The sequence below is a fragment of the Tachyglossus aculeatus genome, chromosome 21, assembly GCF_015852505.1.
Source record: "Tachyglossus aculeatus isolate mTacAcu1 chromosome 21, mTacAcu1.pri, whole genome shotgun sequence".
NCBI classification, from domain to species: Eukaryota; Metazoa; Chordata; class Mammalia; order Monotremata; family Tachyglossidae; genus Tachyglossus; species Tachyglossus aculeatus.
Window position 1 is genome coordinate 75,816,128 of NC_052086.1, and position 27,906 is coordinate 75,844,033.

General features: G+C 45.6%; 1 protein-coding gene across 1 annotated transcript in view; it reads right to left on the bottom strand.

The window, feature by feature from the left end:
• Positions 1-3,497: 3,497 nt before the first annotated feature.
• Positions 3,498-27,906, bottom strand: part of EMP2 (epithelial membrane protein 2) — a 39,215-nt gene continuing 14,806 nt past the window's right edge. Inside the window, exons 2-5 of the mRNA XM_038763475.1 lie at positions 12,234-12,348; positions 9,030-9,120; positions 7,080-7,226; positions 3,498-5,151 (exon numbers count right to left, since the gene is read on the bottom strand). Coding sequence (XP_038619403.1) covers positions 4,964-5,151; positions 7,080-7,226; positions 9,030-9,120; positions 12,234-12,311 — 504 coding nt within the window. The 5' untranslated portion in view covers positions 12,312-12,348 and the 3' untranslated portion in view covers positions 3,498-4,963. The remainder of the gene's footprint in view (positions 5,152-7,079; positions 7,227-9,029; positions 9,121-12,233; positions 12,349-27,906) is intronic.

Here is a 27,906-nt window from a genome sequence, read left to right on the forward strand (position 1 = left end):
GAGGACAGATACCATGTCATTTGTTTACTTTTTAATTTCTGTTCCGTTATTGAAACCCAAGTGCTTAGTGTAGTGTGCTACATCCAGGCGATCAGTAAAATAATTTATTGATTGCTTGGCCCACAGGAGAACGGGCTTCAGGCACATGTGCTTAGGCCCAAGAAAGCTTATAAGTTTGTTGAAGGTTGGGTCATTAGAGAAGCTGGTGGTAATAGTAAATATAGGAATTTGGAATTTGCTTTTCCCCTACTTTTGCTGTCATTCAGGGTTAAAATTTAATTCCTATGTCTGTGATGCATCTGGGTGATTTGAAACTGCCTGGAGCAGCTGTGACTGTTTTTTAGGTCCTTCACTATGAACCTAGATTGATCTTTCCCAGGACGCTTTGTGGACCTTTGTCCCAACCCTGCGGTGAGGGTCTTCTTGGGTGGAGTTGTAAAGCACCCCAAGTTTTAAGAGACAGTCTGCAACCTTTCCCCTCCATGTTCTTGGAGTTTAGGGCTATCCTGACTTTGCCTCGTGTCTGCTGTGTGACCTTGGACCTTGGACAAGTCATTTAACTTCTCTAGGCCTCATTTACCTCATCTGTAAAATGGAGATTTAAGAGTTTGAGCCCTATATGAGACAGGGCCTGACTCCAACCTGATTAACTTGTATCTACCCCAGCGCTTAGGACAGTGCTTGGCACATAGTAAGTGCTTAAAAATTACCACCGTCATCATTATTCACACAAGTTGTTGGGTTTTTTGCTTTCCCCAAATTACCACCAACGTAAGTAGAGACAAACTGCCTTATGCAATGGCCTCGACTGATCCGATCAACTCTAGATTTTCTATGATGTTGGAAGAGGCAGAAATGCAGATAATATGAAGTAACATACTTGAAAATGGGGGAGTTGGAGCTAACTGGGCTTGTCAAAGTGTTTTGGGGAGGTGCACCTGGATCTTTTAGGATTGTTTGTTCTTGCCAGGACCCGGCAACATGTCATTTGTAAAGGACTACCGCCTGAGTGACGTTCCTCAAAGCAGATAAGTTGGTATCAGTAAGTCTTTACTTACACTGTATTGATACAGTTGATAAAGATATTCAAGTCTGCTGTGCTAGACCATTTTGTTTTAACTTTATTTCCATGTATACTTTCAGATTATATAAAACATAGAAAATGAAATATTTAAAGGCACATTAAAGTAGAAAGAATCTCACTATTCTAAAATCATGATTGTCCTCGGACACTAAGATTCTAAGTCAATCACTATGCCTGTTTCTTGGCATTTTCCCCAATATACAACATTTTACAACTTGTACTTTTTAAGTAACCTTTAAAGTGTTAGTTAGTTTAGTAATCCCCTTCCAGGCAAATTTCAACCATAATACATCTTAAAAAAATTTGGACTACTGCAAATGGTAGAAGCTCATAAGCACCCTGGGGTTTTTTTGTGTCGAGTGTCTGTCTCTTCATTAACACTGAGCAAGCTTCTGAGGTGGTTGATCCGGAGTGCTTCCACATATGTGACTATAAACTGCAGCACTCTGCATATAAATATATTTGAGAGTGTGTGTGTAGTCAAACAGGAACAACTATACTGGTTGATAATTTAGGGATTTTTCAAAACAGTTTAAAAAAAGGCCCCTTGTGTTTGTGTTTTTTTTAACACAAATATCAAAAATAAGATGTCCATCAAGAATTCACTGAATGACAGAATTACAGTACTTTATAAAAGTGTTATAAAAATGCATCAACTATAATTTCTTTAATTATTACCGTAGTAGAGGAAGAAAAAAAAACTTTTTTTGGTCCTAATGTTCATTTCATAGTGCTCCTTTAAGGCCCCATATGGGCAGGGGGTGGTGAAGGGGAGAGTTGAATTTGACCTTTTGGTCTTTTTATAAAACAACAAAACTCTTTGCCTGTGACGCCATTGTCCTTCCAGACCAATCTGTAGAGGAAACTTGGGAAAGAGCTATTTCAGATCCCCCCAAAAAACTGGTTGCTGGAACTTTAGGTAGACAAATGACTGGTTATCCAGACAGAGGCTACTCTGAATAATCGGGATTGGGAGTGGCTAAAGGAAGATGACTGGATTCCTAAAGAAAATTAGGTAAGTTTGGACCTGAGAATGTACAGATGTTACATTCTCCTTCCCCCTTAGACTGGAAGCCCCTTGTGGGACAGGGATTGTGTCCCACCTGAATATTTTGTCAATTTCAGCGCTCTGTATAGTGGTTGGCACATAGTATGTGCTTAACATGCCATCATCATCATATTATCAGAACTTTTGATCATAGGAACTGAGTATCACACCTATTTAGTTCGGATGGGTATGCTTTCTGCTCTGTTGGAGAGCCTCGAGTATGGGCACTGAAAGCCATGCCATAATCACAGCTGGGCAAGAGGAACCCATCCGCAATACTTGTGTATGTCACAACAAAGGATGACTCCTGTAGGCCTCTGACCACTCCAATGATGTTGCAGTACACATACTGGAGCACTGCACATACACCCCTATTAAAGGAGTGTGGCCTAGTGGATAAAGCATGACCATGGGAGCTAGAGGACCTGAGTTCTAATTCTGGTTCCACTGCTTGCCCGCTGTGTGATCTTGGGCAAGTTACTTCACTTTTCTGTGCCTCAGCTTTGACTGCAAAAGGGGATTCAATATATGTTCTCCCTTCTACTTAGACTGTGAAACCCAGTCACATGGGTGGGACAGGGACTGTATCTGGCCTGATTAACTTGTATCTTTTCCCAGCACCTCGAACAGTGCTTGACCCCTAGTAAGCACTTAACTACCACACACACATACAAAAATGAGATCATGCATGTATACAAATGGGGACACCTATCCTGGTAAATAATTTAGGTTTTTTTGTTTTTCTTTCAGTTGAAATAAAGAAAATAGAGGGCCAGGCCAGGAAGCACAATGGAGAAAATGGTATGTTTATGTACAATTTTCTTCCTCCCACTACAGTGGTATCGCCAAATCCACCAACTAATGCTAATGTGATTTTTAGCTTTTAAGGGAGTCGAGGCTGCATACGGAGCCAGGCACAGTGCTCTTCCCAAATTTCAGACACCAAATATCACCCAAGCATGCACTGCAGTATTCAAGAAGAGGAACACCCTTTTACCCATGAGACTAATAAATCAAAGGGGTATCAGAGCCTTCTGAAAACAAGACGGTGTTTTCTGTCTCTCCCTGGACTGACAAAGTGGTGAGTGATCAATACATTTCGTAAAATGGGAACGGGAAAAAGCTCAATTTAAATAACATACAAGGTGGGACACCACATGTGAAAGGCAGAGTTATGGAGAGAATGTGGAGGGTTTTTGCTCTCCTCTAGCTATACTTGGAAGAAGCCATACATGCTGGACAAGTTAAAGGCCTTTTTTGGGTCCTCGTGTTTCTACCGTGCCATGAATCTAACATTATTCGTATATAAATACCCCCAAAAATTCCACTAACCTATTCATTTGATTTAAAGAACAGTACAGCATCTTCAATGGAAGATTACAAAACATGTATTATACGTGTATCAGATACAGTATACAGCTTAATAAATGCCATCATACTGAGTTGAGTAGACATATGTAGGCTCATCTAAATATGTATATTTATCCAAAGAGGGTACTGGAGTACAGCCAGTTCTCGATTATCTGGGAGGCTTGTGGATTATCCAGACTGCTTGCTTCTCCTCTTCCCTCCTGTTGCTGCCTTTGGATTTCATCGCCCAAAATGAAGAGTAGGAAGGGTAAGACGAGAAGGTGAAATTCTATTCCATGGATTCTTTTTTTTTTTTTTTGCTATTGGCTAGCCACACCAGTAGAAGATTGAGCAGAAGATGATGAAGAAACCATTGGATAAAATGAGTATGCGACTTGTCATAGATCTCAGGTTTCTGGGTTATCTCATCCCTCTCGCACCATCCCCACCCGTCTCTGACCACAGATAATCGAGAGTTGACTGCACCCAAGGCAGGCCTGAAAGCACCACTTGCCGTATGCACAGATGACCAGCACAGGGGCTAAATCCCATCCCTCACCTTCATATTAAGTGCTAATGGTCATTTACTCCCTCTCCCCGCTACAGGCCTCCTTTTCTTCTTTGGGAAAGTAAGGACACCCCCTGAAATTTGGTAGGGGAAAAAAAAGAAATCTCAGGATAAAACCAAATCAGTCCCAAAGTTAATAAGTGCTTCCACTGCCCAGCGGGGGCCTTAACATTGTGGGCATCATGTATTTTTGCCAAGGTGCCCGTGATTAGTACCTACTTGAGGAAAATCCTCCAGTTGAAGAGACTCTGTAACTTCTTGAGGTAGTTCTGCACACCTAGCATGAGAACAGCAGAAACCACACTCAAGAGTACAAAAAAAAAGTCAAAGTTTCTACTTTTCCCCAGCAAGCAGTGGGTACATCAATGGCGTTTCCAATAATCTCCCATGCCCCATTCCCCAGGATAAAACGGTCTGTCTGCTGGCACACAGAGAGACTCACGCAAACAAACTGGGCTTGGAGAATTCCCACCTTGGCTCTATTAAAAAGAATCACAGCGCTTCCATCTTCTTCTAGCTGTCTAGGCATATGCCAGTCCGTAACTGGTTAAGTAACCGCACGGAAATGTGTTTGATCGAGTGAGCCTAGCAGAGGGAAGCCGTTACCTGGGGTTGTTAGTGTCTAGTCAAACAATAACTACATCAAGTTACAGAACGCCACACTGAGGAAATTGGATTTTGCTTTTTGCTTGGTCAGGCTATTGGCCGGCTATAATTATTCCAGTACCCCTGCACTGCTATTCATAGTCTTCAGATCTGATGTCAAGAACACAGCACTTTAAAAACAAAAAAAAAAAAAAAAAAGAAAAAACAATACCTCTGCTACAGATTCACAAAAAATGATTATATACAAAACGGTTATTGGAATTTTGGTGCTGTGCGGTGACCGTAGAGATAGCTAACCCCCTGCTGTTTATTTGCGCTTTCTCAATACGAGGTACATGATCCCGCTGATGAAGGTAAATGCAAAGGCAATCCAGGCTAGGATGAAGGAATAGCCGTATTTCCCTCCATCTATTTCCTTATAAAGTTCCGAATTTTTCCTGTGCAGTTCTTCGTGCTGGTCCGTATAAATAGCTGCTGCGATCATGACACACAGACCTAGCGGGGAGAATAGAGCGGAGGTAAGTAGGCTTTCAGATGCTTCAATAGGCATTATATACAGCTCCATTCTGCAGCCCTCCTCTCCGTGAGCTTGGCCCTGACAGCTCTTTTGGGGGCCACCTTCCAGCAGTTCAGGGAATAAAAATAATAATAATAGTGGTATTTGTTAAGCGCTTACTCTATACCAGGCACTGTACCAAGTGCTGAGGAGGATACAAGCAAATCGGGTTGGACACACAGTCCCTGTCCCATATGGAGTCCCGTGGAACCAAAGGAATCTGAGAACCTCTAGGGTCTTATCCAGTCAGGACCCACGTTAGTCTGTCCAGTTATGTCCCAGAGGGGTTCCCCTCGGTTCAGTGAGGGATGTCATGTGAGCGGGATAGGCATTTAGGGTGAAGTTCATTTTGGGCAGCTAATGTGTCTGTTGTTGCACAGTATTCTCCCAAGTGCTTAGTAAAGTTCTCTGCACACAGTAAGTGCTCAATAAATATGAATGACTGTCTCTCCCTCTCTAGATCGTAAGCTCGTTGTGGGCAGGGAATGTGTCTGTTTATTGTTAGATTGTCCTCTCCCAAGCGTTTAGTACAGTGCTCTGCACACAGTAAGTGCTCAATAAATGATTGAATGAATGAATGAATGGAAGGACTGTCTCTCCCCCTCTAGACTGTAAGCTCGTTGTGGGCAGGGAATGTGTCTGTTTATTGTTAGATTGTGCTCTCCCAAGCGTTTAGTACAGTGCTGTGCACACAGTAAGCGCTCAATAAATGGAAGGACTGTCTCTCCCCCTAAAGACTGTAAGCTCGTTTGGGCAGGGAATGTGTCTATTGTTAGATTATCCTCTCCCAAGTGTTTAGTACAGTGCTCTGCACACAGTAAGCGCTCAATAAAGTCAATTGGCTGATTGACTGAGGTCATGCTCTAAATGAGAGAAACCTAATTGGGGGATTGGTGGTACTGAATTACCCACAAGGTGGGTGGGAGGTGTTATATTTCGCTCTTTACTTGGGAGAGTTGAAATATGCATCAACAATAGCGCTGTGCCGATGGCCCATCTGTATTTGAACTTGAACCACTCCCCTGGAAGAATCAAAAGCCTATCGATAGAAAAGAGGCGGCTTGCCATGGGGTAAGTGAAGTTTCGGGAGGTCTCACTAGAGGGGAGAGGGCACTCTGCTTTGGCCAGTTGGTCAATCGTATTTATTGAGCACTTACTGTGTGCACAGCACTGTACTAAGCGCTTGGGAAAGTACAACAGAACAATAGACACATTCCCTGCCCACAACGAGCTTGCAGTCAAATCTCCCACTGCCTGAGGGTCCACTGCATCTGTGTGGATGAGATCTGGAAGGAACATTTAGGTCACAGCCCATCACCAGGGCTGGGAGATCGGGGATGGCCTCTAGACTCTAAGCTTGTTATGGGCAAAGAACGTTTCTGCTAATTTGTGGCCTAGTGGATACAGCCCGGGCCTGGGACTCAGAAGGAGCTGGATTCTAATTCCGGCTCTGCCTCTTGCCTGCTGTGTGATCTTGGGCAAGTTGCTTCACTTCTCTGGGCCTCAATTACCTCATCTGGAAAATGGGGATTAAGACTGTGAGCCCCATGAGGGACAGGGACTGTGTCCAACATGATTACCTTGCATCTACCCCAGCGCTTAATAAACACCATCAGTATCATCATCATCCTTTTGTTGTACTCTTCCAACCATTTAGTACAGTGATCTGCACATAGTAAGTGCTTATCAATACCACTGATTGGTGTCTGCCACTTGCTAAAATGTATCATCTTTGGTTGAAGCCCAGGTGGCATCTTCCCAGAGACACCGAAGGTGGATTGTGGATTTCACTTCCCTCCCTTCAGGGGCCCTGCCCCTCTTTACTAGGACCCTGGAGTTTCTTCGGGCCTGGCACTGTTCGACTCACATGACAGCAGCTGGATGATGGATGTTAAAACAAATCTCTCTCCTTGCTTCAGGCGGAAGAGTTGGAGAACGAAGATCAACAGAGCGACACAGCACAGGATGGTAGACAGGATCATCGTGGCCTGAACAGCCTGGAGAGTTTGATAACCTGCAAAACAGGTAGAAAATGTCCCCTGGGTGTTCAGTACTGTATATAGCATTCACTGTTAGGAGTAGCCCCTACCCTCAAGAGGCTTACAACCCAAGGGAGATGAGACATAGTAGCAGATGGACCCATGTATGCATGCAAGCTAAGGGATGGCAACCCTTGGGTGATTATTAGTAATAATAATAATAATAATAGTATTTGTTAGGTGCTATGTTCCAAACACTGTATTAAGCACTGGGGTGAATATAAGCAAATTGGGTTGGACACAGAGTCTGTCCTGCATAGGGTTCACATTCTTAATCCCAATTTCACAAATGAGGTAACTGAGCCACAGAGAAATGAACAGACTTGCCCAAGGCCACACAGCAGACAAGTAGTGGAGCAGAGATTAAAACCCATGACCTCTGATTCCCAGGCCTATACTCTATCCACTATGCCATGCTGTTTCCCATTCTGCTTCTGGTTGTCCTGAGTTGTGCCTTGGACCGTGAGGGTAGCTTAGAAGCAAGGTATCCTGCTAATCTGACTAGCAGACAATTTTCCCCCTAACACCAGAGAAGAGAAATAGTATGATCCAGTGGAAAGAGCACGGATCCGGGAATCAGAGGACCTGGGTTCTAATACTGGCTCTGCCACTTGCCTGTTGCATGACTCTGGGCAAGCTGCTTAACTTTTCCAGGCCTGTTTCCTCATCTGTAAAGTAGGAATTCAATATTTGTTCTCCCTCCCTTTTCAACTGGGATCCCCATGTGGGACAAGGAATGTGTCTGATCTTTACTATCTCATATCTGCCCCATTGCTTAGTATAGTGCTTGGCACTTAGAAAGAACTTGACAAATATGACTGTTATTAGCAGTAGAAGTAGTAATAGTAGTAGTTTTATCAACAGCTTCAGACTCATTGTGGGACCAGATTTTCCAAAGGCTGCAATTCCACCAAATTCCCGATCTTAAATATGTAAAGCATTCTGTTAGTGAACTCCCACTACCCACTAACACCCTGTCACATCCACAATCCTTCCTCAGGTGGACTGGCTCTAGTGGGGACATTATTTCTAATTATGTGGCTCTCACTAGCGCTCTATCAATCATTGGTACCTATCGAGTGATTTTGTTTTTTTTTTAAATGGTATTTGTTAAGCACCTACTGTACTCCAGGCACCGTACTAAGCCCTCGGGTAGATAAAAGATAATCCGTGTCCCCCATGGGGCTCACAGTCTTAATTCCCATTTTACAGATGAGGGAACTGAGGCAACTGAGAAGTTAAGTGACTTGCCCAAGGTCACACAGCAGACAAGTGGTTGAGCCTGGATCAGAGCGTACTCTGATCAGAGCACTGTATCTAAGTATTTGGGAGAGCATAATAGCTTAAGTAGGGCAATCCCTGCCTTCAAGGAGCTTACAGTCTAACAGGCGCTCTGACAATGTGAGCCCCAAAGCAGTTAACTGGCATTTATGCCAAGTGAGTGTCTTACATTCCCTGGAATACCAGATAGCCAACATTTTTTATCAATTTAGAAAAACAAATGATGGAAAGCTTCTTCAATGGAGGCAGGTTGTCCCTTCTTCCCCAGACTGTATCGGAGGGAACTGTAAAGTCTGCTGTCAACTCTGATTTCCTGCAGCTCTGCAGCCTCTACTGGTCCCAGTTCATATTTCTGAAGGCGAAAGAGCCTCTAGAGCACTTTTTTTTTTGAGGCACGGGAGAGGGGCTGGATAAACTGAGAGAAATCTCCGCAATCTTCCTAGAGAAAGTCCCTTTTTAATTAGATTCTATGAGAGCCACCACGCTTTAATACTCACCTTGGTAAGTGTCATTGATTTCTGTACAGTTAGTGGAGTTTAGACACACTCTCCAGATGTCTGTGAAAAATCCCTCTCCTACCCACCAGGCCTGTAAAAAGCAAAGGAAACAGGAAAGGTTCAGGCCAGGAAAAGCCCTGTCTGGATGACTTCTTGGGAAATGAGCAGGTTAACTGGAACTTTAACCCTCAGCTACACCAAGGTCCTGGTTATCAATCAGTCGATCGATTGTATTTGTAAAGTGCTTAGTGTGTGCAGAGCACAGTACTAAACGCTTGGGAGAGTACCGTTGGACAGAGTTGGTAGACACATTCCCTGCCCACAGTGAGCTTAGATGCTGGAAGGGGAGAAAGACATTAATAAATAAATAAAATTATGGAGCTGTACGTAAGCGCTGTGGGACTGGGAGGGTTGAATAAAGGATGCAAATCCAAGGGCAAGGTTGACTCAGAAGGGAGTGAGAGAATAGGGAAGGCCTTTTGGAGATGTGCTTTAAAGGCCTTGAAAGTGGGGAGAGAGATCGTCTGTGGGATATGAAGAGGGAGGGCGTTCCAGGCCAGAGGCAGGATGTGATCTCGAGGTTGGGGGCAAGGTAGACGAGGTCAAGGTACAGAGAGCAGGTTGGCATTAGAGGAGAAAAATTTGTGGACTGGGTTGTTGTAGAAAACAAGGAAGGAGAGGTAGGAGTGGGCAAAGTGACTGAATGCTTTAAAATTTCTGGTAAAGACGTTATAGTTTAAAACAGCTGCCCTGGTCTGTGTGAGCTTCAAACAAAGTTAAGCCGTGCCCAAGTTGGGTCAGGAAATGAATCCCTCCTTTCAGGTGTTTGAAACTGTGTTCAAAAAATAACATTTTTATCACCATTTTGGGGGTTGTGAAATTGCACGCCCCAGTTCAGGGCAGAAAAACCTAGTTATTGCACTTTTGACTTGTTTAAAAGAGCTCCAAAAATGCCTTCTCCCAAGGAAGCCTGGGTTAAAAAGCTGGCCCCTCCATGGTGGCCCATAGTCAGTGAGTTGGGAATGCCATAGCCATCTGGGTTTAGATGGCTCGGATTTCTTGAGGCCAGAAGTATTTTTCTCTAGACTGTAAACTTGTTGTTGACCGGGAACACGTCAACCAACTCTGTTATTGCTACATTGGACCCTCCCGAGTGCTTACTACTGCAATGTGGCTTAGTGGATAGAGCAAGGGCCTAGAAGTCAGAAGGACTTGGTATCTCATCCTGTCTCTGCCACTTATCTCCTGTGAGACCTTGGGCAAGTCACTCTGTGCCTCAGTTCCCTCATCCGTAAAATGGGGATTAAGACTGTGAGCCCCATGTGGTACACGGACTGCGTCCAAACTGATTAGCTTTGTATCTACCCCAGTGCTTTGTATCTACCCCAGTGCCTTGCACACTGTAAGAGCTTAAGGTCACACAACAGACAAGAGGTGGACAGAAACAGAACCCTCATCCTTCTGACTTCCAGGGCCATGCTCTACCCATTAGGCCACGCTGCTTCTTGATGATTTACCCCAGTGCTTAGTACAGTGCTTGGCACATAGTAAGCACTTAACAAATACCATAATTGTTGTTGTAGTTCTGCATGCAGTAAGTGCTCCATAAATACAGCTGATGGGTTTAGGAGATGCTGTAGGATTCTGATGGACGGAGAGTTCCCAGCTTTCATGCCCTCCTTTATTCTCTGGCTTTGGTTCTCACTTTCCACAGCCCTCCAAGCTGCTCCACCATCAGAGGGCATTAGCCTACTCAGTGGTATAAATATGTAAGTAACCCCCATCCCCACCTTCACCTCCCCCGGAAAGCTACTGAATGGGGGGACAGAGCAGGTAGGAGGTGCCTGCTCGAGTTTGAGGGGGAGAGCAAAACCGGCACCTTTCCCCAAACGTGAATCTGGCGCGTCTACCCCTAATCATCCTCCAAAATGCTTCAGGATGAAAGGTAGCGGCCGGTCTGCTTCCACACCGACAAAAATGAGAAGTCGGACGGAAAGAGGAAGTTGTGGTTAAAGGTCATCCAGACTTGACTTTGGCAGATCTGTTCAAGTTCCCAAGCTCCCCATGGCCCAGACGGCCATCGGGTCAACATTGGAGTTTGGCTCCTTTCGGGGCAATGCCTTGCTTGGCCTAGTACAATTTTTAGCAGTGAAGAAGTCACAGGGATGGGAATACAGCTCCCCGCAAAGTGTTAGCCTAGGGCAGGTTGCCCCTGGATTTAACCTTGGGAGAGCCTGACTTGGTGTTCTGTATCCATACAGGGTTCTCTTGACAAGCATCACCTGTCACTGATGCCAGTGATTGTTTATGCTCCAAATGATTGTGATTTCTTCTTCCAAGAACTTTGTGCTGTGATTCTCAAGAACTTGGGTGGATAACTCAGAGAAGAGAAGGTGTTGTTTTTTCACATCGCGCACCCTTTACTATACCCATGACCTCCATCTGTCACCCAGAACAGTCAGGGCAGTTAATCCTTGCACGATAAAAACACCACAAGGCGACTCACTTATAACAAGTGCTTAGTACAGTGCTCTGCACACAGTAAGCGCTCAATAAAGACGATTGAATGAATGAGTGAATAACCGACACAGCACATGTTTTTAGTAGGACGAACAAAGATTCCCAAGAAGACCTGGAAATTCCTGATGTACAAAATAAATGAATCTCAACGATGACTATTCATTCATTCAATCGTACTTATTGAGCCCTTTCTGTGTTCTGAGTGTACTACTAGACTAGTGCAGGAGCTAAGAGGAAAATTCCTCATAATAGCCATGAAAAGGTGATGAGATGCAGCTCCCTTTGGCATGTTTTTCCATCTAATAATAATAATAGCGATGGCATTTATTAAGCACTTACTATGTGCAAAGCACTGTTCTAAGCGCTGGGGAGGTTACAAAGTGATCAGGTTGTTCCACGGCGGGCGCACAGTCTTCATCCCCATTTTACAGATGAGGTAACTGAGGCCCAGAGAAGTTAAGTGACTTGCCTAAAGTCACACAGCTGACAATTGGCGGAGCCGGGCTTTGACCCCCTGACCTCTGACTCCAAAGCCCGTGCTCTTTCCACTGAGCCACACTGACTCACCTGAAAGTCAAAATGGCTTGAGATGAGCTGGCTGGGCTCTAGAACTGGAATGCATGGAATGTGAGGGAGAGGAGGTTGGAGGGGATTGTGGGGTCTGGGGGGAGCTGAGGAACTCACATTGTCAATGGTAGAAATAAAAAGCAGCGCAGCGGAGGTGATGTGAAACACAATGATGAAGGCCAAGAGCACCAGCATCCTTGCGGAGGAAGGTCACTTCAACGCTGAGAAGAGGCTGTTTTGAACAAAGGAGAAACAAGCATGATGATGATGGCACTTGTTAAGCGCTTACTCTGTGCCAACCACTATATTAAGTGCTGGGATAGACACAAAATCATCAGGTCGGACACAGTCCCTGTCCCACGTGGGGCTCCTGTGTTACCACCCATTTTGCGGAGCGCTAAACTGAACTCTATTCTCCCGCTCTGCTGAAAGGGAAGACTGTCATGAGACCATGGACTTTATATGGAACAGAATCTGTTGATACACGTACGCACATAGGCACACACACCCACTACATCTTTATAGCTTTAAGTTATATATTATAAATTATTTTCTTATAATAATGTCTGCCTCCCCCTCTAGTCTGTAAACTTGTGGGCAGGGAACGTATCAGCCAACTCCGTTGTTTTGTACTCTCCCAAGTGCTTTTGTTCTCTGTCTCCCCCTTTTAGACTGTGAGCCCACTGTTGGGTAGGGACTGTCTCTATATGTTGCCAATTTGTACTTCCCAAGCGCTTAGTACAGTGCTCTGCACATAGTAAGCGCTCAATAAATACGATTGATGATGATGATGATGCTTAGTACAGTGCTCTGCCCATACTCAGTCCTCAATAAATGCCATTAATGATGGTGATATACAGCTAACTGAAAAAGCAGCACAGCATAGTAGATAGAGCAATGGCCTGGGAGTCAGAAGGTCATGGGTCCTAATCCCAGCTCCATCACTTGTCTGTTGTGTGACCTTGGGCAAGTCACTTCACTTCTCTGTGCCTCAGTAACCTCATCTGTAAAATGGGGATTGAGACTGAGCCCCACATGGGACAGGGACTATGTCCCACCCGATCTGCTTGTATCCACCCCAGTGCTTAGAACAGTGCCTGGCACATAGTAAGCACTTAAGTAGTACAATAATGAATTAATTAACTTTACCAAGGGTAAACAATAGTGTGTCAAATCTTTGGGTACTCGGGGTGGGCTATGGCATATGAAGCGTTCACTTACCGCAATTCTACTGCTATTACTACTAGAGTTGTTTCTGCCTTCTTCCACTTCACACATCTCTCCAACACTTCTGAACTTGGCATGGTGTGTGGAGTAGGTAGGGCAGTAACCGTCTCCTGTTTGAGGTTAGCCTTTGTGATATCCATCTTCTTGGTTAAAGAGATACCATCTAACATCTCTAATTTTCCCTCTAGCAGCCCATTTTGGATCGTTCACCCATGATTTGACCCAATCTTAAACCTGCTTCAGGTTCCACATTGACCAGGTGGAAATCACCCTTTTTTTATATAGTATTTGTTATGCGCTTACTAAGTGCCAGGCACTGTGCTAAGCACTGGGGTAGATGTAAGCTCATGGGGCACAGTCCCTGTCCCACAAGGGGCTCAAAATTTTCAACCCCATTTTACAGATGAGGTCACTGAGGCATCGAGAAGTGATGTGGCTTGCTCAAATCCACATAGCAGAAAAGTGGCAGAGCCGAGATTAGAACCCAGGTCCTTTTGATTCCCAGGCCATGCTCTAACTACTAGGCTACTCTGCAGCATCACTCCTTGAAATGACTGAGGTTCCAGATTTTTATTTTAGCGATGGTGAAGTCACTGCTTTCCATCCTTCCTAGCTCAGGGTTCCGCACTTCACCCTGGCCTTGTCCCAAAGCAGCGGGGCCTAGTGGATAGAGCACGAGATTAGAAGTCAGAGGACCTGGGTTCTAGTCCCGGCTCTTCCACTTGGTTGTATGACCTTGGGGAAGCCACTTCACTCCCTGTCGCTGCTGTATGAGAAGCAGCGTGAGTTAGTGGAAAGAGCACGGGCTTCGGAGTCAGAGGTCGTGGGTTGTAATCCCGGCTCCGCCACTTGTCAGCTGTGTGACTTTGGGCAAGTCACTTAACTTCTCTGTGCCTCAGTGACTTCATCTGTAAAATGGCGATTAAGACTGTGAGCCCCACGTGGGACAACCTGATTGCCTTATATCTACCCCAGAACTTAGAACAGTGTTTGGCACATAGTAAGCTCTTAACAAATAGCATAAAAAACCCCAGAAACTTAATGTTGGGTGTTTATTTCCAGCTCCCCAGTGAGCAAGGGAAGGAAAAAGAGGGTGTTTGTATCCTATTACAGTGCTTGGAATGGCTGCCCCTAATGGGAACTCTCATACTCAAGCAGCATAGTCTAGTTGAAGTAGCACGGCCTGAGAGTCAGAGGACCTGGGTTCTACTCCTGGCTCTGACACTTGTCTGCTGTATGGCCATGTACAAGTCACTTAGCTTCTCTGTGCCTCGGTTTCCTCATCTGTAAAATGCAGATTCATGCCTGTTCTCCCTCCTTCTTAGACCCATGTGGGAAGGGACTTTGTCCCACCTGATTAATTAGTGTTTATCTACCACAGTGCTTAGAACAGTGCTTGATACATAATAAGCACTTAAATATAATTATAATAATAACAATTATAATCCACTTGCAGCGCTATACCTGCTCTCATGTTCCTCATGGGTTTGGAGAATAGTTGAGAGGAACAGAGGCTGGAAGAAATTTATTAAGAAGGAATTCTCTCCTCTCTCTTTCTCTCTCTCCCTCTGTCTCTTTCTCTCTCGCATTCTTTCTTCTTTCCCCAAACAGTGAGCCCCAAGCTGGATTTTGGGCGAGGGAGGTCTCTTGAGCATTTGTCTCCTGTCCTACTGCAACAGCATGATTTCTACTTGACACAGAACTGGGTGGGAAGACCTGACTAAAATACCATTAGTATTATTTTTGTTACTGATATTATTATTACTATCTTTGATACCCCAAGTCAAATCAGCCACACCTATCACTTAGGTAACTACTCACCTTAATTCATTCTCAAACCTTATGCAGATACAATGATTCAATTGCACAGTCATTGTTTATCTTGATTACTCTGTAAACATTTTGAACATTAAACATTTTGCCTCCCGATCAGAGGGTAAGCCTCTTATAGTCAGGGAATGTGTCACTTGCTTGTTTTGGACTTCACAAGTGCTTAGTCCATGCACCACACCTAGTGGGCACTCAATACATACTACCACTGCTACTAGAGAAAGAAATTAGAGAGCAAGTGTGTAGGAAAAGGATCATATCCTATCTTTGCTGTCCTTAGATCGTTATCTAGGCAGGCAGCATGAATGAGAAATTAGCAAAAAAAAAAAAGAAAAAAATGAGGGGCAACTACCTATCATGTTTCAGACAAGAAAGAAGTTTTAGTTTGAGTACAAAGTGACTATCAGGAAACTAGAAAATGGGTTCACCCCTCCGGAGAACCTAAATATTGAGAACGAGCCAATAATCAATGAAAACCACTCTATCATATGCATCAGACCAGAAAGAGACCTTGCTATATTATGGTAAACCATGACTGACAAGATCTAACTTTCCCTGATTATTATATGAGGAGCTGAATACATCTTAAGATATGAGAATAGGCTTATAGCTGTTTTATCTTACTTTTGGAAAAAATTCTTCACCAGCATTGAGAAACAGACAGAGAAAAAGAGGGAGAGAGAGAGAAATCTTTTCAAGGAGAAAACCACAATCTCATTCCATTCTTCTGAACCAGAGCTGTGAGACTTGGCCAGATTCCAGAGAGTTGCTTTGTGAGATTTTAACTCTAGAAAATTTGTATGATTGCCCTTGTCTGTGGAATAGAACAGAAAGGCAATTTAAGATAAAGGATTTGTATTGCACATTGTATTATTGTCATTTGAAAGCATTTCTATTGTTTTTGTCTCCCTAATACCTGATAGTTTTTTGTGTAATGATTCATCTTGCCCCTTGCTGTTCTATCACCCCCCTTTAAATTACTAAAAGTTTCATAAACTGTGTTTTCGAGGCCCACTGTGTCCTTGACCCTCTGAACATTGTGCTGCTGCCCTAGAATTTCCTTTCTTGAGGTGGGCTGGTCTCTGAGGAAATCTGGACCAGTCTCTGCAGAACAGCTTTCCTCAGTTGACCCCACCCCCACTTTTTTTTTTTAATGATATTTGCTAATCGCATACTAAACCCTGGGGTAGATACAAGATAATGAGGTTGGACACAGTGCCTGTCCCACTCAGGGCTCACAATCTTAATCTCCATTTTATAATAGTAGTTATTATTATGGTATTTGTTAAGCACTTACTATGTGCCAAGCACTCTTCTGAGCACTGGAGTACATACAAAGTAATTAGGTTGGACATAGTCCCTGTCCCACAAAGGGCATATAGTCTTAATCCCCATTTTATAATAATAATAATAGTAGTATTTGTTAAGCGCTTACTATGTGCCAAGCACTAAGTGCTGGGGTAGATACAAGGTAATCAGGTTGTCCCATGTGAGGCTCACAGTCTTAATCCCCATTTTACAGATGAGGTCATTGAGGCACTGAGAAGTTAAGTAACTTGCCCAAGGTCACACGGCAGACAAGTGGCAGAGACGGCATTAGAACCCATGTCCTCTGACTCCCAAGCCCGGGCTTCTGCCACTAAGCCATACTGCACACTGCTTCTCTGATGAGGTAACTGAGGTCCAGAAGTGAAGTGACTTGCCCAAGGTGACACAACACAGAAGTGGTGGAGCCGGGACCAGAACCCAGGTCACCTGAATCCCAGGCCCGTGCATTTCCCACTAGGCCCCGCTGCTTCTCATTAAAGCCCCTCCTGACTGGGTCCTCTGATCAATCAATCAATCAATCATATTTGAGCACTTACTGTGTGCAGAGCACTGTACTAAGCGCTTGGGAAGTACAAGTTGGCAACATATAGAGACGGTCCCTACCCAACAGTGGGCTCACAGTCTAGAAGGGGGAGACAGAGAACAAAACAAAGCATAGTAACAAAATAAAATAAATAGAATAGATATGTACAAGTAAAATAGAGTAATAAATACGAACAAACATATATACATATATACAGGTGCTGTGGGGAAGGGAAGGAGGTAAGGCGGGGGGGATGCAGAGGGGGAGGAGGGGGAGAGGAAAGAGGGGGCTCAGTCTGGGAAGGCCTCCTGGAGGAGGTGAGCTCTCAGTAGGACCTTGAAGGGAGATAGAGAGCTAGCTTGACGGATGTGGGGAGGGAGGGCATTCCAGGCCAGGGGGATGACGTGGGCCAGGGGTCGACGGCGGGACAGGCGAGAACGAGGCACGGTGAGGAGATTAGCGGCAGAGGAGCGGAGGGTGCGGGCTGGGCTGTAGAAGGAAAGAAGGGAGGTGAGGTAGGAGGGGACGAGGTGATGGGGAGCCTTGAAGCCCAGGGTGAGGAGTTTCTGCCTGATGCGTAGGTTGATTGGTAACCACTGGAGATTTTTGAGGAGGGGAGTAACATGCCCAGAGCGTTTCTGGACAAAGACAATCCGGACAGCGGTGTGTGAAGTATGGATTGAAGTGGGGAGAGACAAGAGGATGGGAGATCGGAGAGGAGGCTGATACAGTAGTTCAGACGGGATAGGAGAAGAGCTTGAACGAGCAGGGTAGCAGTTTGGATGGAGAGGAAAGGGCGGATCTTGGCAATGTTGCGGAGCTGAGACCGGCAGGTTTTAGTGATGGCTTGGATTTGAGGGGTGAACGAGAGAGCGGAGTCGAGGATGACACCAAGGTTGCGGGCTTGTGAGACGGGAAGGATGGTAGTGTCGTCAACAGTGATGGGAAAGTCAGGGAGAGGGCAGGGTTTGGGAGGGAAGACAAGGAGTTCAGTCTTGGACATGTTGAGTTTTAGGTGGCGGGCAGACATCCAGATGGAGATGTCCTGAAGGCAGGAGGAGATGCGATCCTGGAGGGAGGGGGAGAGAGCAGGGGAAGAGATGTAGATTTGGGTGTCATCAGCATAGAGATGATAGTTGAAGCCGTGGGAGCGAATGAGTTCACCAAGGGAGTGAGTGTAGATCGAGAACACTCTGATGATGCTCTGACCTCGTACTTGGAAACTGAGGGAGCCGTGCAAGTCTCTCCCTTTCCCCTTCCTCTCCCCAACCCCTCACAAAACAGCTCTCAGTTTTGGCAGCTGGAAATTGTTACCCAGGATGCCTGGCTGCCTCACCAGCCTGGACCACTAACTGCAAGTTCAGGCCACCGCCCAGAGAAAGGGGCCCAGGCACAAACTGGTTTTGCGGGTCTCCCCAGTCACAGAGTCACATGATGGTGTTCCCTCAACTGGAGTCCTGAATCAGCCCCCTTTGCTTCTGGTGGACAAATTTTTTCTTCCTGACTCAGTCAGTAGCATTCACAAGGCTGCCGCATGGGCAGATAATAATAATTATAATTATGGTATTTGTTAAGCGCTTACTATGTTCCAGGCACTGTTTTAAGACCTGGGGTGGATACAAACAAATCGGGTGGGACACAGTCCCTGTCCCATGTGGGGCTCATAGTCTCAATCCCCATTTTACAGATGAGGGAATTGAGGCCCAGGGAAGTGAAATGACTTGCCCAAGGTGACAGAGCAGACAAGTGGAGGAGTCAGGATTAGAACTCAGGACCTTCTGACTCCCAGGCCCATGCTCTATCCAGTATGCCATGCTGTTTCTGAAGTTCTATTTTTTCATAGTCTTTGTTTAGCACTTACTATGTGCCACACTTAGAACAGTACTTGGCACATAGTAAGTGCTTAACAAATACCATTATTATTATTATTATCATTACTACACATTGGGGTAGATACAAGCCAATTGGGTTGGCAAGTCAAGTTCCACATGGGGCTCACAGTCTAAATCTCCATTTTACAGACGAGGTAACTGAGGCCCAGAGAAGTGAAGCGACTTGCCCAAGGTCACACAGCAGATGAAGCCGGGATTAGAACACAGGTCCTTCTGACTTCCAGGCCTGTGCTCTATCCACTAGACCACACTGTTCCCCTGTTGTAAGGCCTCACTACAAGCTCTTTAGAGACATTCTTGATCCACTCTCTCTCCCTCCCCCAGCTGCTCCCCTCTCCCCGGCTTGGCTTCTGCCCCATCCCCTTGTGCAGATTCAGCAATGGGAGCCGGACGGGGGAGCCAACAGAAAGAATATCCAGGATGACACTCTGCTGAGACCATTAGCTGTTTGCCCTGATTGCCTTTTCCTAAATGCAGCCACAGCCCAGAGCTCCAGAGGCGTAAACCCACAATGTGTGGGAGATCAACTTGATACGCAGGGAGATCTCTTTTTAGTGGTTCCAACTCTGAAAGTGAGCCCTGGCTCCCAATCTAAAGGAAAACAAGGTTTTCCTGAAGGAAATCAGGCAGCGGGTTTAACTAGCTGGTACCTCGGCCTCTCCCTTCATTTCCTCTTTGTCGGGTCTTCACCAGAGCAGAAGGGAGGGGTGGAGCGTATTAAATTTGGGGCACTGGTAAAATGTGGGCTGAGCCATGGTAAATTTAGTGGGGAGAATGGAATTTTTGCCACTGGATGGTGGCTTTGAAAACATTCTCCAGACTTTGCTCCTGTATTCATTGTTATGGCATTGGCGTCATTACGGATGAACTCAGAAGGCGCTGTAACCAAGGAGGAGGGAGAAGGCTCCGGCTGGTATCTCAGGGGAGAATCTGGCCACTTCCAACATCAATCATCCAGTCAGTAGTGATTCACTGAGTGCTTACTGTGTGCCCAGCACTGTATTTGGTGCTTGGGGAAGTCCAATACAGTAGAGTTGATGGACACGATCCCTGCCCACAAGGAGCTTATGGTCTAAAGCGGTAGACAGGTATTATAAAGTATTATATTAGAGGTATTATACAGGTATTATATTAGAGTTAGGGGAAATGGATATGTACCAAAGTGCTGTAGGGCTGGGGGTGAAGTGAATATCAAGTACTTACGGGGTGAAAGTCTAGGTGCATAGGGGAAATTGAGGACTTAGGGAAGGTCTTTTGGAGGAGATATGGTTTTAGGGTGACTTTGAAGGTGGGGAGAGTGGTGGTCTACTGGATATGAAGCAGTAGGGAGTTCCAGGCCAGAGGAAGGATGAGGGCAAGGGGTGAGGGTGGTGGGGGAGATATTCGATATTGAGATACATTAAGTTGGCAGTAGAGGAGCAAAAAGGGTGGACCGAGTTGCAGTAGGAAATATCGCTGTTGGCGGGGACCATGTCTACCAATTCTGTTATATTGTATTCTCCCAAGCACTTAATACAGTGCTCTTAATACTACTGACTGATTGATAGATTGAAATCATGGAGGTAAGTTAGGAGGGGGCAAGGCAATTGAGTGCTTTAAAGCCAATGATAAGGAGTTTCTGCATGATATGGAGGTGGCTGGGCAACCATTGGAGGTTTCTGAGGAGTGGGGAGACATGGACCAAACAGATTTTCTGAAAAATGATTCAGGGAGCAGAGTGAAGTATGGACTAGAGTCGGGAGTGACAGGAGTCACAGAGTTCAGTGAGGAGGCTGACGCAGAAGTCAAAGCAGGATACAAGTGCTTGGATCAGCGTGCTAGCAGTCTGGATGAATCAATCAATGGTATTTATTGTGCGCTTAGTGCGGAGCACTGTCTAAGCACTTGGGAGAGTACAATATAGCAGAATAAGCAGACTTGTTCCCTGCCCATAATGAGCTGGAGAAGAAGGGATGGATTCTGAGACACTGTGAAGGTAGAATCGACAGGATTTGGGGACAGACTGAACGTGCCAGGCCTGATCCAAATCCTAGCACCTGGAGAGGTCAGTCAGGTGTCTCCAGGAAGCTCTTTGGAAACCCAGTGAATGATATGATCTTTTGTTAGGCGATTTATGTTTCAGGACTCTTCCTGGTGAATGAAATAATAATGATATCTTGATTTGAATGACACTCTTCTTTACCCAAAGCACTTTCACATCAACTATTTCCAAAGGACTTTCACTTGAGTGATCTCATTTTATCCTCCCTCCATCTCTGTGAGACAGGGAGGGGCGAGGATAGTCATCATCCCCATTTTACAGATGAGGAAACTGAAGCCCAGAGAAGCTAAGTTACAGGCCCATCATTTTCGAGCAAGGGGAAGGCAGGTCTTCCAACTCCCAACATTGTTCTTTCCACTGTTACTAGGGAAAGGAGGAAAAGGGGAAGGGAGGGAGGGTCCTTTAACACTTTTACTCTTGAAATTTCCAGTAATTCACTGTGGTTCCAAACCAGAGAGCAAAGCAATTACCCATTGACATCACATTGCTCCCTCTCCAACAGCTTGTCCCAAGTGTGTTTACCACAAGAAAAGGAACCTGGAATTGGCCGCTTCATTTTTGTTTTTTTGTTTTTTTATGGTATTTGTTAAGCATTTACTATGTATCAAACACAGGGGTAGGTACAAGTTCATTAGGTCAAACACAGTCCCTGTCCTGCATGGGGCTCACAGTCTAAGTAGGAGGGAGAACAGGTAACCCCATTTTACAGTTGAGGAAACCGAGGTGCAGGGAAGTGAAGTGACTTGCCCAAGGTCACAAAGCAAACAATTGGCAGAGCCGGGATCAGAACTTAGGTCCTTCTCGCTCCTAGGTCTGAGCTCTATCCTCCAGGCCACACTACTTCCTTGTCAGAGGAATCCAAGCTTCAGCTGCAAGTTGACTCTAGCAAACTTTCATGGTGACCCTACTCTTCCTTTCATTGAGTCAGGCAGGTTGAGGAGTACACTCTGATTCCAAATACCACGACAGAAGTGAATGCAAAATCTCCCTTCAAAGTGGGTTGTTTCTCCACCTAAGGGACCAGGCAGAGACTTGTTTTAAATCTCTGCAGATGCTAGATCTGGTCAGAGAGGGAAAGAACCTCTGGACCCAAGGGAGAGGCGCAAGCCTTTCATTCATTCATTCAGTTGTATTTACTGACAGCTTACTGTGACCAGTCACACTGAGGGCCTAGGGGGGGTCCCTGCTACCTGCCCTCCACAAAATAATGATAATAATTATTATTATTATTACTATTAATATTATTATTAAGGTATTTGTTAAGCACTTACTATCATGCCAGGCACTGTACTAAGCACTGGAGTGGACACAAGCAAATCGGATTAGTGACTGTCCACGTGGGGCTCGTAATCTCATTCCCCATTTTACAGATGCTGTAACTGATGCACAGAGAAATGAAGTGACTTGCCCAAGGCCACACAGCAGACAAGTGGCAGAGCCAAGATTAGAATCCATGACCTTCTGGCTCCCAGGCCCGTGCTCTATCTACTGTGCCATGCTGCTTCCCTTCTGACTCAACGTCCAGGGCAGTGGAGTCCATTTCTCCAGCTCCAAAGCCCCCTCATCATTATGGTGCTGGGTAAGTGCTTACCATGTGCCAAGCACTGCACTAAGCACTGGGGTAGCTACAGGTTAATCAGGTTGGATACAGTCCCTGTCCCATATGGGGCTCACACTCTTAATCCTCGTTTTACAGATGACGTAACTGAGGCCCAGAGAAGTGAAGTGACACCTAAGGTCACAGAGAAGACAAGTGGCGGAGCCGGGATTAGAACCCAGCTCCTGACTCCTAGGCCCAGGCTCTATTCACTAAGCCAGGGCCACTTCCCTAGGGCTCATGAATCAATCAATCAATCATACTTACTGAGTACAGAGCACTGTCCTAAGCACTTGGGAGAGTACAATGTAAGAGAGTTTTTTAGTTTGTTTTAAATGTATTTGTTAAGCACTTACTATACTAAGCACCGGAGTAGATACAAACTAATCAGGTTGGACATAGTCCATGTCCCAGATGGGACTCACAGTCTTCATTCCCATTTTACAGATGAGGTAAATGAGGCCAAGATAAATTAAGTGAGTTGCCCAAGGTCACCCAGCAGACAAGTGGCAGAATGGGGATTAGAAACCAGCTCCTTCTGACTCCCAGCCCAGGCTCTATCCATTTAGCCACACTGCTTCTCAGCTGCCGTTTCCCACTCACAACAAGCTTACGGTCTAGAGGAAGGAGGCATCGCGGCAGTCTGGAGTTTGGCCAGGAACCCTGAGCATCAGACTGGGAAGTCCAAAGGCAGTCATGTAGACAGACAGGTCTCTCTGGGGCCAGGAATCCAATGCTGCCTCCTCTTCCTCCTCTTTCTCCTTCTTCTCCTCTTCCTCCTTACCGTTCAAGACAATTACAGGGAGCCAAACTGCGGAATGTGGCAGCCTTGCACTTTGAACTCAAAGCAGAGGGCATAGGGAGTGAGCTTTTCCCCAGGGGCAGCCCCAGAAGGGACCAGGAACATCCAGCAGATGTTCTGTCTCCAAAAGACTTCAGGCAGTGGGGTGAGGAGGCGGGATGGCACTGGGCCGGTTGGAGAGGAGGAGGGGGGCCCTTTCTGATGTCTGAATCAGATCCTTTCATCTCTTGCTCTTCCTTTCCTGTTTTCCAGGCTCACCACAGGAAATGGGCAACAGCCTGGGTGAAGCCGTCCCCTCCTCAGGGGTCACAGCTCGGTCACTTTCTGCATTTACTCGATGCCCATGGGCACGACGTGCCCCCAGCTGGGAGAGATTCAACATAAAGCTCTGCACGTGCACAGTAAGCTCTCAATAAATATGATGGATTGAATGAATGAAAGACAATTACCCTGCTGTCCCCTGGACTGTAAGCTCACTGTGGGCAGGGAATGTGTCTGTTAGATTGTTGTGTTCTACCTTTCCAAGATGCTAGCTATTACTTTGCTCTGCACATGGTAAGGGCCCAATAAATACAATTGTTTGGTTGACTGATTGATGTCCTGGGTCTGAGGTCTGTTTTGATAATCCTAGACCCAGAAAAGTGAACACCACTGGATGCAACTTTCTCAGACCAGCCAGGGCCTCATTTTATTAAAAATAATAATAATAATAATGGCATTTTTTAAGTGCTTACTATGTGCCAAGCACTGTTCTAAACGCTTGGGTAGATACAAGGTAATCACCTTGTCCCACGTGGGGCTCACACTTAATCCCCATTTTACAGATGAATAACTGAGGCAGAGAAGTTAAGTGGCTTATCCAAGGTCACTCAGCAGACAAGTGGCAGAGGCGGTATTAGAACCCATGGCGTCTGACTCCCAAGCCCGTGCTCTTTCAGCTAAGCCATGCATTTTGTTTGCTTTCCCCTAACTCTCTATTTTCCTGTCAGTAATCCAAATGAGGCCCAGTTCTGATAGCTGTCCAGATAACCAGCTTTTCAATGGAAGTAGAAAGGCCCAATCTAGAAAGCAAGAGGCTCACAATTTACACATTATTTGCAGGCTTCAGGCAGAACAGCAGGTCTATTATTAGTGGTCAGATCTTCTTTCTTCTTTAGTGTTTGTTAGCATCCCCAATTCCTCTGGGTCAGAGTGACTCTGAAGTATCTCCTTCTTCTATCAATAATAATAATAATGGAACTTGTTAAGCGCTTACTATGTGCCAAGCACTGTTCTAAGCACTGGAGTAGATACAAGTTAGTCTGGACACAGTTCCTGTCCCACATGGGGCTCACCCTCTTAATCCCCATTTTACAGATGAGGTAACTGAGGCCCAGAGAAGTGAAGTGACTTGCCCAAGGTCTCACAGCAGACATGTGGCAGAGCCGGGATTAGAAACTGGGTCCTTCTGACTCCCAGGCCTGTGCTCTATCCACTAAAGCCACACTGCTTCTCAATCACTATGCTGCTTCTCAATTACCCTGGTACAGGGATCCACACTCAATAAATTCATTCGATCGCATTTATTGAGCACTTACTGTGTGCAGAGCACTGTACTAAGTGCCTGGAAAGTAGTTCAGCAACAAATGGAGACAATCCCTGCCCACATCGTGCAGCCTCTAATGCTTTTCTTTCCTGGAAGCCACCGACCCCCAGTTATCTCCCTTCGGGCCTCCACCCTCACAGAGCAGGGAATTCAGCCAACAAGGGGCATGCTGGAAATGAGCAAAGAGGTCACCGTTGTGTGTGCCACACCCCTCCCCTTCCTCAGTCAATTCATCAATGTTATCATTGAACACTTTCTGAGTTAGTAGCACTGTAATACTAATAATAATTGTGGTATTTATTTTGCACTTACTATGCGTCAAGCACACGATAATCAGATGGGACACCAACTCTGTCCCACAGAAGACTCAATCTAAGTGGGAGGGAGAACATGTCATTTAATCCCCATTTTACAGATGAGGAAACTGGGACACTGAGAAGTTAAGTTAGTGGAAGGAGCAGGGGCATGGGAGTCAGAGGTTGTGGGTTCTAATCCCAGCTCTGCCACCTACCAGCTGTGTGACTTTGGGCAAGTCACTTAACTTCTCAGTGCCTCAGTTACCTCATCTGTAAAATGGGGATTAAGACTGTGAGCCCCATGTGGGACAACCTGATTACCTTTATCTACCTCAGCACTTAGAACAGTGCTTGGCACATAGTAAGCATTTAACAGATACTATCATTATTATTATTATTAAATGACACCTGAGGTCACACAGCTGGCAAGTGGCAGAGCAGGGATTAGAACTCAGTTTTCCCAGCTCTCAGCCCATGTTTTCTCCACTAGGCCACGTTGCTTTCCTGTATTAAGTGATTGGCAGAGTATAAAGAGCCAAACATGTCCGTCCCGCACTCTGGACTGTAAGCTGTTTGTGGGCAGGGTATGTGTCTGTTATATTGTCCTCTCCCTAGTGCTTAGTACAGTGCTCTGCATACAGTGAGGGCTCAATAAACATGACTGACTGGCTGACTGACATAATACCTGTCCCCAAGAAGCCTTCAACTGTCCACCTGCAGGAGGAGAGTCCAGAGGCAGAGGAGTTTCCCCCGCCAAAACTGGCCCCTTCTCCCTATTCTGTCTGGCTCATTCCAGCCCCAAGAAGTCAACTGCACCTTTGCAGCCTGGAGTCCTCTTTCTCAAAGCCATTAGTGCTGTTTCCCATTGGCCCAGCTGGATGGCTTTCCCCTCTCCAGCTCTCAATTCAGGACGAATAATTTTAGTAATACCTGTGGTATTTGTTCAGTGCTTAGTCTGTGTCAAGCATTGTATTAAGTACTGGGGTAGATGCAAGATAATAATAATTATGGTATTCGTTAAGCGCTTACTATGTGTCAGGCACTGTACTCAGCACCGGGATTGATACAAGAAAATTGGGTTGGACACAGTCCCTTGGCCCATTTGGGGCTCACAACCTCAATCCCCATTTAACAGATGACTTAACTGAGGAACAAAGAAGTGAAGTGACTTGCCAAGGTCACACAGCAGACAAGTGGAGCCGGGATTAGAAGCCACGTCCCTCCAACTCCCAGGCCCGTGCTCTAGCCACTACACCATGCTACCTCTCTAAATGATCAGGTCCCAAATGGGGTTCCCAGTCAAAGTAAAATGGGGATGAAGACTGTGAGCCCCATCTAGTACACGGACTGAGTCCAAACTGATTAGCTTTGTATGGACCCCAGTGCTTAGTACAGAGTTTGGCACTTAGTAAATGGTTGACAAATACCATTTTAAAAAAAAAGCGGGAGGGAGATCAGGTATTGAATCCCCATTTTGCAGATGAGGGAACTGAAGTACAGAGAAGTTAAAGTGACTTGTCCAGGGTCACTGAGCAGGTGAGTTGCTTAACCCAGGTCCTCTGACAGCCGGGCCCATGCTCTTCCCACTAGGCTGTGCTGTTTCTCCACATGGGCATTTTTTGGAACCAAAACTATCCCAAGAGACTCAAGCATTTCCCCATTGCTGAGATCGGCTCAGAAAACCACCCAGAGGATAATCGATAGTATTTACTGAGCCCTTCCTGGCTGCAGAGCACTGTACTAAGCGCTTGGGGGAATATGATAGTAGACATGGCCCCTGCCCTCAAGGAGCTTCTAATGATGATTGATTGTTGGTTGCATCTGTGGATCGCCCAGGCTCTCCAAAGCTTAGCTTTGCCCTCAAAAACAGAGTCTTGGCTGATCTCACCAAGGAAACAGGAGTGAAAGGATGGGGAGAGAAAGGAAGAAGCTACTTGAAAGATATTTGTAGGCTGAAAAACCTGAGGAGAGGAATCATGTCTAGCCATTCTTCTGTGTTGTGCTCTTTGAAGCACTACAAACAGTCCTCTGCAGGCAGTAAGTGCTCAATAAATAGTACTGATGTATTACCCTCTGGGCTCTTCCCTGAGGTGGTTCCGCCTCTGGGGGACACCAAGGCCACATGGGACAGTTCTATGGACAGACGTCCTGTTGGGAGCCTTCCAGTTCTAACAAATGTGAGAGCTGGAGATTCCTCAATTGACTCCAATATCACTCATTCAAGCATATTTTTAAGTACTTACTGAGTACAGATCACTGTACTAAGTGCTTGGGAGAGTAAAATACAACAATAAACAGACACATCTCCACAATGAGCTTAAAGGCTAGATGGCGGGGGAGACAGACTTTAATAGAAATAAATAAATTACAGTTATGTACATAAATGCTATGGGGCTGGGAGGGGGAATGAATAAAGCGCTTAGTACAGTGCTTTGCACATAGTAAGTGCTTAATAAATGCCATCGTATTATTATTATTATTATAAAGGGAGCAAGTCAGGGCAACGCAGAAGGGAGTGGGAGAAGAAAGGGGGGCTTAGAGAAGGCCTCTTGGAGGAGATGTGCCCTCAATAAGGTTTTGAAGAGTAATTTGGAGAGTAATTGTCGAATTTGAGGAGGGAAAGCGTTACAGGCCAGAGGCAGGATGTGGGCCAGGAGTCGGAGGCAAG